Source organism: Neolamprologus multifasciatus, chromosome 20 (assembly GCF_963576455.1).
Source record: "Neolamprologus multifasciatus chromosome 20, fNeoMul1.2, whole genome shotgun sequence".
Lineage (NCBI taxonomy): Eukaryota > Metazoa > Chordata > Actinopteri > Cichliformes > Cichlidae > Neolamprologus > Neolamprologus multifasciatus.
Window position 1 is genome coordinate 28957538 of NC_140458.1, and position 10745 is coordinate 28968282.

General features: G+C 39.0%; 1 protein-coding gene across 1 annotated transcript; it reads left to right on the top strand.

Annotated features, from left to right (window-relative positions):
* The first annotated feature begins 884 nt into the window (after positions 1 to 884).
* On the top strand, positions 885 to 6220 carry ndufa4l2a (NDUFA4 mitochondrial complex associated like 2a). Its single transcript, XM_085145783.1, has 4 exons — positions 885 to 1053; positions 4337 to 4422; positions 5124 to 5184; positions 5286 to 6220. The coding sequence occupies exons 1-4, from the start codon at positions 1009 to 1011 to the stop codon at positions 5340 to 5342; spliced, it is 249 nt and encodes an 82-aa protein (XP_085001909.1). The 5' UTR covers positions 885 to 1008; the 3' UTR covers positions 5343 to 6220.
* Positions 6221 to 10745: the final 4525 nt, after the last annotated feature.

Sequence of the window (10745 nt, forward strand, 5' to 3'; positions counted from 1 at the left end):
GGCAGCGTGCATTTTACGTGAGCGAGCGGCACGTACGTTAGCGGCTCTACTTCTATCATCATCAATCAGTGCAATAACCCTTTAAAACGCAACAGTGTAGCTGGTAAGCGTTGTCGCCCTGACCTCTGCCCATTGATGGTTTTACCTTTATTTAATCACAGCAGCGGCCGTAATGTGAAGGGTACGTGTTACTTCTGGTGTTCAGACTAAACTGGGTTATGTTTGCTTTTTTTTTAGATGGCTTAAGCTGTGTTGCCACATTTCACACACTTGGTGTGCATCTAGCTCTCTGACTGTGCTGAAATAAAGCAAACATGCTGGTTGAGCATCCTTGACTTTGGTTGCCAAGTCAAGCCCAGAGAATCTGCTGCTAAAGAGCATGCAATATGGACACATCGCAAAAGTGCATTTCATTAAGATTAAGATAAGCAACAATCAAACGAACATTTGGTTAACTTAATTATTCAGGATCAAAACACGCTCACGCAAGAATGATCCTCATTCAGGACTTGGGTCTTCTCTTTGTGAATCTGACAAGGGTCCATATTCCCTAATGGCATTTAAAAGGACACAGCGTTCAAATGGTTTTCCATTTCCTTTAGTCAGCTCCCAAATGACCGACAAGTCTTTAAACACAGTGAGGGAAATGGTAGAGAAAACGCCTCTGAGGTCTGAGACCGCCCTACTTCTTTTAATTGAATGGCCTGATAGCATCAAATGTCTCTTTTCTGGATATCAAATAACAGTTTACTGGGGCGAAACTTTTCCGTTTAAATACAAACTATTAACCAGTGTCCAGCACAGTGTAATTACCCAACAGGGGAACAGCAGTGGCTGTAATCAGATGTAAAACGACCTCCTCCTCTCCCTCCTCCTCCTCCCGCCTCTCCCAGCAACAGGTCTAAATCCCGTCTGTGCACGGCTGTGCAAAGCTTGTGTTTGCTGTGAACAAAGGCCTGAATTCATTTCTTTTCATGCATTGTTCCTGATTTACTGTAAACTGGAGCAATGATGTTTCGGGCAGCAGTCGAGCATGCTAAGAAGCACCCCGGTGTAAGTAATCTTTTAAATTCTCGACCAGTTTTTAGGTGTTTCAAATTTTGATAAGCCATGTCCAGCTTCTTTTAACATGTAACTTACATTTTAATAGAAATCCATCAACTGCTCTGCATTTCTGAAATTTTGCTTAGGATAAGTGTGTTGAAATTATTCAAACATGCTTCACTGAATGAAACAAAACCAAAGCTGCACTAGAAACTCAGTCTGTCACTAGCGAGGTTGGATAAACACTTGAATCCCAGCATGGTTCTTTTTTTTCAGCTCGTTAGGACAGTATTAAACCCACAGGTTTATATATTTATTGGTTTAGTCTATGCTCAAAGAAAATATTGCCTAATGTTAAAGCCTGATATAATATATAACAATTGCTGCACCTAACTGATTTGATTCTAATGCCTGTATTAAGGCAAACTTCATGACATCCTAAGTAGTAGTGTAGAAGTCTAATTTTGTCTCATCTAATCTTATCTTAGCTCTGTTTCAGTCTGTTAAATTGCTCCAGTTGCTCGTTTCAAAATCAAGCTGAACTGAGAAGCTTAAGACATCAAAAACACATCAGCGACTTCCGCAAACCCCTTAAATCTAAACTGACAAAAATCTAAGCAGTTCACAAATGTTTAGTAAGAAATTTTTAAATTTAAGTTGTCCCTACAGGACAGGGGATTATTTTTGCAGTTTTTAACCGGCTCTGCTGTCAGAGAGGGGAGTGACAGAGTTTTAACTTCTTCTCACTGGCCTCCCAGGAGAAGGGGAGAGAGAGAGAAGCAGCGGGGAAGAAATCCGTATGAGACTCTACCAGCGCTCCGTGATGTGGTCTATCATCCTGACAGGCAGAGATACTGAGAGACAGACTCTAAGGGAGAGCGGGAGTGAGGGAAGAGCTGCAGGAGGCAGCTCCCTGTGAGACTCTACAACCCTCCTTGATCAAGTTACAACAAACAGAAAGAAGGAGAGACTGAAAGGCTGTTAGAGAGAGTCCGAAAGTCTGAGCCCCACAGACAGAGAATGAGCCAGATGAATGCATCGTTGGTCAGATGGGAAAGTAGACCGGGAGTCAGGGAGACAGACAGAGAGGAGATGGAACCAGTGATTAAAACCAGAATGAAACAGACAGACAGGGGGTGGCAGCACTAAGACAGCGACAGACTAAGGGTCAGTTATACAGACTGTGTCCAAAAATACACTTTTCACAAGTGTGTGAATGTCAGAGAATTCTTGTACCCTAAAAAAACGGCACATGGAAATCCAGCATGTAAGGTTCCTTAGAATCAGTGATCACTAACCTCTTAATAAATACCTTTATGCATCTGTGGCTTCGTAAAGATGAAAAACACTTGCAGCAGTGGTAATGTGGACCAGGAAGACAAGGCACAGTTGCCATATTGGAAATAAATAATATGGCATGCTGCACACTATTTCTTTCAACTATCCAAAAAATAAGCAGACAAGTGCTTCTTACTTGGCACAAAGATTAACTGTGAAAATTGGTGTTTCGGTGACGGCTCAGGCAGTGTAAAGCTCATTGCATAAAGTCAGTCTCCACGGGGGATGTCAGAGCAGAAAAATCGCTGCTTGCAAAGTAAAGCTTTTCCAGAGAACTTGAAATTAGGTCTAATCAACAGTGGCAGCACATTGTTTTGGTGGAGTGAACCAAAACACATTGTTTTATTGGACCAGATGGAGTTCAGCAGGTTTGGTGTGCCAGCTGTAAAACACGGAGGTGAGGGTGGGTTTATGTAGTGCTAAATCACAAATTATGAAAATATTAATAAAAAAATACAGAAACTTTTCTTCTTTTACTGTATTTTTTGTGTCGTTTTACACCCAGTGCATCAAATTTGAATTTTATTTACAGCATTAAACTAGAATTAAACAGTTTTATCTTAAACAAATATTTATTTGTTTGCCATTTTATTTATGTCATATAATTTGAAATAACAGGAAAATTCTGTAAAAGCAGCAGCAAAAGTTTTATTTTTTAAAGAAGGGATATTTATTCTCAGAAGTTACTGACAGAGAAGTCAGAAGTACAAAATTTCCCTCTGAGTATAATTATATAGAACACGCACACACATGCGCCAGATGTGTGTCAGCACGTTCACTGGGATGATGCAGGGTGACGGAGCAACAGCAACCAAGACTTAATCCCCTGAGCTTCAGTGGGCCAGCTGCTCAGATCACCTCTGTTACAGCAGATATTAAGTACAGACTCAGTTTTAAATCGAGCGTCTGTTTTTGAATAAATGATGCTATTGCTGAAGGCTGACAGCTAATTTAGAAGAAAATTTCTCACAGCTGAATAAGTTGCCTCACCTTAGCTTAAAAAAAAGACGTGCCGCATCTGTCTTGAAATTCAAGGAATGTGCTTTTTCTTACTGAGACATTCGACTTGCAGACTGTCAGGAGTCACGAAGCTGAAGATGATGCAGTGCTGGAAAGGACTAACAGCTTCCCATCGTGATAATAGTTATTTAACAACCTTTAACCTTTCTGCTTTTTGTGAAATCTGGATTTTCTTTTTTATTCTCAGTCATGGAGGTGGGGATTTAACACACTTGGATGCTGTGATGACAAATCTGAAAATGACAGGTTACCTGAAGTGTAAAATAAATAAATAAATAAGAAGATTTGGCTTCACCAAGAAGAAACTTCAAGCGTCACCAGTGAACTTCTATCCCAAAAGAAAGAACAACGCAGCCCACATGTTCCCTAAAAGTAACATACAAAGAGACAAGTTATACTACTCTTCCTGTTATTGTGCACATGGGAACAATGGATTTTTGTGAATATATTCAGGGTGGTATGAGCTTATCTTGAATAAGGACTGCAGAATGACAAATAAACAAAAATGAAAAATCAGCCAAAATAGAAATAATGCTCCAAACGATCATTTGAAGGGGGTAAATGCCAACTCTGTTTTTCTAAATCACATAAGACAAACAAACTGCTGCTGGCAGAAAAATATCCAGATTACTTCTCTGTATATCAGCCCTGAATGTGGCAGTCCCTGTGGTCTTCATCTGTCTTCAGGGTGGTCTGCAAGGCATCTGGCTGAAATGTATTTTAGCAGTTTTCCTGAGTTTCCTGAGCTCTTTCTTTTTAAGTCAAACGTCCATTATGTTAAACCAAAACAGCATCCTGGCCTTGCAGCAAAAGGTACAGCTGCCAATACACCAGTGAAGAGTGTGGTGCAGATTAGCATGTAGGTGTAAATGTGTTGTCTTTCACGGTTTAAGTGTAAAATATGTGTAGAAGCCTAATTCTTATTTTTCCGTAGCTCATCCCCCAGTTCTTCTTCATTTGTTTGGGAATGGGCGGAGCATCCTTGTATCTGATCCGGCTGGCCAGAGGACCCCATGTTACGTAAGCACCCTTAAATTTCTGACTTCTGATCACTTGTGAGAACTTTTTAAAAACATCATTTAATTGTTCGTTATCATTACTGTTTTTCAACTGACAAAAAACAACAAGCTAAAAGTCATTATCCCACCATCTTTTAATGAAACGTGTCACAGCTGGGAGACCCGTGTTTCCTCAGGTTTGCACATCTGTTTAGTTTTGTTTTCACTTTAATTGCATGCAACTTCCAAAGAGCAACCAGTCCCCACCTACCGGATGATCACAGATGGACTCCAAACAGAGAAAGGACTTAGCCGTCCTTCTGTGATAGGCTTGATTTCACCCTGAAATGCACATTTGTTAACATTTATTCAAAGGCGTGCGGAGAGGAGATGAATAAGTGTTTCACATTCTAAGTGGAGGGATTTGTTTCACAATGGTTTCTGTCACAGGGAGTCCTGCCTACTCTTATCCTTTTTGCTTGGACTTTCTCTTCTCCTGCTGTTACCCAAGCGCTTGATATAAGAAACTCCAACAACAGCAGACATGGCTAAGTGCTTTTTACAAGACCTCACGGGATGGAGCACTGTCTTGTTGTTTCTTTAGCTTCTTTCTTATTTTATTTACCAGTTGAACAAAGCGGGGATGAAACAAAAAAGCTCTCAGGAGAGAGCTTGATTCACTTTTCATTAGATTTAATCATTTAATTTTCTGTGTGTCTTCAGCTGGGACAAGACCAACAACCCAGAGCCATGGAATAAACTTGACCCGACATACCAGTACAAGGTAAGGCAGCACATGAACTCAAATCTGACTGTGTTTTACTGTCAATTGATTGTTAAATCAACGTACACAAACACAGTCTTTTTCTACTTCCCCCCCCCCAGTTTGTGGCCATCACCACAGACTACAAAAACCTGAAGAAAGAGGGACCTGACTTCTGAATCTCACAAACCAGAGTGTAATTAAAAAACCAAAAAAACCCATAAAGGATGACAGATCCTGATCTTGGGTCAGACTCATCCCCTCTGCCCTTCCTACACTCAAGTAAAAAAAAAATTCTTTGGCCTCATAAAAATGAATAATTTTGTGTAAAATGCATCTGAAATAATCATTAAGAAAACATACTTAGTATAAATTGATAAACTGAATGTAAATAAATCAAGTCCAGAAATAATTACTTGTGTAATAAAATCACATGGAATATTTACATCTAGTCAAGTTACTTATAGTTAGCATTTTGGACATAAATATTATAAATACGCTGCAGACGGGGGAAACAGAGTCCAGATCAGGATGCGCCTTTAGTGTCTCTGATTCTGTGTGATGTTTGCAGAGCTGCTGGTGACCTGGTTAATGTGACCGGGATTGTCGGTCAATCATTCCTGAAGGCCCATATGCATGATAGAAAAACAGGCTTATTTCCACATGCACAAACTCAGCCTTTATCATATGTCGGGCAACACATTGCTGGCACCGGAGCAATGGTTTTGCATGTTCAGAGAATTGTAATCACAAATACAAGCCCATCATACTGATCTGTTTGAGAAGGTTTCATGCTATTCAAATATTTATATGTAAACACACAAGTAGTATATGAAAATATAGTCAGGGTAAGGTAGATCTGTTTTATGTGTTGGACAGAAATCAACTGAGTGGCCTTTAATAATAAGAAAAAGTCAACTATTTTGTATCTAGAAATGATTGATCATAAAAGTAAAATGAGGAGATGAAGCCTGTAAATGCTTTGTAATGCTTTTTGCTGTGGTTTTCACTTGCTGAAGGTTGTATTTCAAACTTCTGTATGCACTCTTCCTCTGTTGCTGATTTTTTTGTTTTCCTTATTATTTGTGCAAGTGAGGAGCTTTAATTGCACCAGCTTTTCATAACATGACACTGGCCTGCTGTGTTGCATCACAGTGAAGGTCATATTAGTGTGACCAGACTGCATGTATTCCTTCATAACTGTCACATGATTGTAGGTTTAGCAGCCAATAAATTCAGCGATGACTGTGTAAGTTATGAAAAAAGCTGAGATGCATCAACTTTGCTGAATTCTTTCAATAAATAAATTTGTGTTTAGAAGAGCCTTTGTTGTCACTCTGCGCTTTCCAGCGCATACACAGGTGACTTTCCTCAAACACCTGCACCGAGAGCCAGATACAGATCTTTTTCCACACCTACGCAATCAGTAACTCTGATGGAAACGATCCATCTGCTGGCAATGCAGCTGTCACTCTGCAGCCTGATTAGTGTTTTTACACTGTGTGTGGTTGCATTTTGTATTTGTGTTTGTCCATGTGTACCAGTGTGTGTGACAGGAGCTCAGTGTCTTTGATGAGTGACAGCCAAGGCAGGACGCTCAACAGCCCTCCCCCTGAAAGACTTTGATGTATAACCTGTGCACGTGTCCTACACACACCATCTTATTTTCCATTAATATATAGGACATGAAAAAGTCTTAATTCACCTCTCGTTTCTTTGTGTTTTGCTGGGAATAGGTGCAAACATACATAAAATATAAAAACAGTCTGCACAGTTCTTCCAAGCTAATCAATATTTGGTATGACCACCTTTGTTCTTCAACACAGTCTGAACTGTTTTAGGCAGCTTTCCTAGAATTTATTTTAGTAGTCTTCAGGAATCGTTCTCTCCTTCTCTTGAAGGGCATCCAAAGCTCTTCTTTGGATGGTTGGTCCCTTTTGGTTTGTTCTCTGTCAAGATGATTGGCCTCCCCAGATCCCTTCAGTAATGTTGAGGTCAATGGGGAGGCCAATACATTGTGTGTTTTTCTATCCAGGTATGCTTTTACTATACTGGCAACATATTTGGGATCATGCTGAAAAATTAAGCTGCTGACAATCAGGTGGGTTCTACATTGTACTGCATGATAGACCAAAATCTGATGATACCTTTCTGGTACTAGATCCCCCAAAACTCTGACTGATATGCATCTCCAAACCATAACAGAGCTCCACTTTTTTTTTTTCTTTTTTTCTTTTTTTACAGATGGCTGTAAACACTCACTGTTGTCGTTCAGGTCCTGTGCCAGGTCTTTGCTGGATTTACTTTCCTGTTTTTTTAAGGATATGACTATCAGATACTGTTTACCTGCCGACCACTTCTTCTTTTGTCCTCCTCTTGTCCATTTCCTTCACATTTTTGAAGGCATATCGCACAGCAGGCTGAGATATTCCAAGTTTTCAGCTAATAGCTATTTTTGAATCACCTCGTTGGTGCAGAAATATTATTTTATGCCTGTCAAACTTTGAGAAATGGGAACAAATTAGTTGTTTCTGAGACAGGCTGCTAGTAAAGTTCCTAACAATTGCCAAGTTTCCTGTTATGTGTAGACACAACACTGGTTCATCCTGTGAGTTAGGTGCATTTTATACACATGAATAATTCATATGTCAGTATTAAGTCACTTAATAAATAGAAGACTGGACTAAAACTGAGTGAAAAAGCAGCCAATGTCCAAATGTCCACTGTTGCTCAAGACAACTTTAAAAGATTACAGGAAAGCCTGGCTCTTTGGAAGCAACATATAAAGAAATTAAATTACATTAGCTTATACATAAATCACACTGACTTAATCTAAAACAAGGTAATACATTTAGTATGCTTTCCATATTACAAACAGAAGCAATTTTTGTTCAGTTAAATAAACTTTCTTGGGCTTCAGCATCACCAAATATGCTAAATATGCTAAAACAAAAACAAGTAATCTTACAACCAACAAGAAAAATGGGAAAAAAGGAATAAACACATAATAAAACCACAATTTTCACATTTAATTGGAATATTGGATGTTTTGCACAGTGTAAAGTGCAGCATTAAAGTATTAAGAATATTCATATTCACATCTGTCTCCTAAAATAGTGGATGGTGGGTGAACAAACATACAGACTGAAATATAAACAAGAAAAAAACAAATTCAGATTTTAGGCTCATACGGAACGCCTCTTTATCTCTACTTTATGTATGCTTGTTGTTTTTTATAAGCAGAGAAAAGTAAAATGAACACAAACTGAAGGAACTTTTAGGAGAACGCCCTTCTTACTCAAGCGTACACGGATTACAAACGTGATCGTTTTTGAGGGCGGATCTCTTGGTTTTTTTGGCTGAAGGTCAGTCTCATTTAAAAAAAAGATAATTTTACAAAACAGTCAAACAAACAAAAAAATACCCTCTGAAAGAAGAATAGTGAACATCAAAAAATTCTCCTCTTTGTGAACATCACAAGGATGGCTGTGGCAGTAAGGAGAGCTAGGGCGACAGAACATGAGGGGGTCAAACGGTTTCGCGCAAACCCACAGGAGCTGTCAGGTCATGAGAAAGAGGCACGGAGATGAAGCAGATGAGCTGTTATTTTTGTGTTGTGGTCCTCCGTGTGTGCATGTGTCTGTGCGTCCTTGGGTTTGTTTGTGTGTCTTTTCTGACGACAGAGCTGAGAACATCCCTGACCTTTAACCCGTGAATCTGCTGCCTGGTCTCTATGGAGGGCACACATTCCTCTGGCAGAAACTGAAGCAATGAACTTCATCCAAAACACTGGAAGACACGACTGACTCAAAACAAAAGTCCATTCAGTTTGTTGGTAAATTAAATATTTAATGCTCCAATAGGTAGCAGCAGCGCTTCATGTTTGATGCTAATTTAGTGCTGCTTTACAAAGCACTCAGTGTCTCAGGGGAAATCCTCTCAGAATAATAAATAAATACATCAAAAATGAAATATCCTCTCAGCCCAGAGAGACAGAAAGAGGAGGCAAGCTCTTTTTATGTGTCTATGGGGGTAAAGATGTTACTGAAGAGAAACAGTGGGAGAGGAAGCTTTTAAATAAACAAAAATGGAAGGTCTGAAGGTTTAGTAAAGATAGTCAAGGATTCTGGTGTTACATAATGCTCTCATCTTCTCAAGTATTTTATAAAGTGTCAGTGGTTACTAGAATTATGCAACGACATAAGGCAACAGTATTTCTAAAATAAAAATGAGGTTTGTGATCTAATTTCTAATAACAATGATAATAATATATATTTTTATAGGTGCCTTTAAAACACTCAATGTTTTAATATAAATTAAATAACAACATTTATGTTTATTTATGTTAACATCCTGCTTGCTTTTGTCACGAGCAGTTGTGGTGATGTGTCCAGCACCTTGTGAGTCTGTGTGTAACGCTGTTAAACACGGTCTGTGGGAATATAAAAAGTAAAAGGAACTACTAGTTTTGGATGCTGTGGCAGGGGTTAATGGACACAGACCGTGTGTAAAAACTGTATGTAGTGTCTGATTCGAAAAGGCTGCATACCTGGGGGATGCTGCTCTACTGCTCCTTTGATCCTCAGTAAATAATTTCCTGATGAGTTTATGGTTTCAACTGCTAATTTTAGGTCTTAATTATGAAAACCTAAACTTTCTTTTTTAATTCACGGTCCCACAATAAGGCAGGGAATGCTTTTAGGATAACCCTAATCTGTAATTCACCTGTCACTGTCATATAGGCCTACAGTTTCACTCAGTTTCCCAGTCACATTCCGTGCCATGCTCATCATGTCAGATTTCCAAAAGCTAGGATAGGACTTCAAAAATGCTGTTTTACTGCAAGATCTGTTGAACAAAGAAATCACTTAAATAGAAACTGTTTGACAAAGTGAAGTAAGCTTAAAAACTTTGCAGATTATTATTATTATTATTATTTTTCATCCAGGAGGTCAAAAAAGAACCTAGAACAACATCTAAAGATCTGCAGGCATCACTTGTCTGAGTTAAGGTCAGAGTGCATGATTCAACAATAAGAAAAAGACTGGGGACAACAAATTAGGTGAAAATCCAGGCTCAAATTGAGATGCTTTTGCCAACTTCCAAAAGGCGTGACGTGAACAGGGCTATACTTGCTGCTCAAGTGCTGCAAAACTGATGGCACAGCACCTCACGGTGCAAATGGATAATGATCCAAAGCAAGAAGCTGCACAGGTTTCACAAAATAAATAAATGGGATATTCTTCAATGACCAAGTCAGTCAAAGACAAAGCTGAAGGCAGAGAAACCCTCAAACTAGCTGTCGCTGAAGGCAGCTGCAGTAAACACGTAGGAGAGCATCTCAAGGGAGGAAACACAGTATTCTGTGATGTCAGCTTCAAGACTTCATGCAGTCACTGACTGCAAAAGATTTTCATTCCAATATATAAAACAATTCTTGTATTTAAAATTATGTTAGTTTGTCCCAGTACTTTTGAGCTTCAGAAAATGGGCTGTAATGTTCTATAAAAATAGTAGCATGTTAATGTGATACTTCTGTTATTTATCTGAAAGTCTGAACTGCACAGTCAAACCTTAATTTG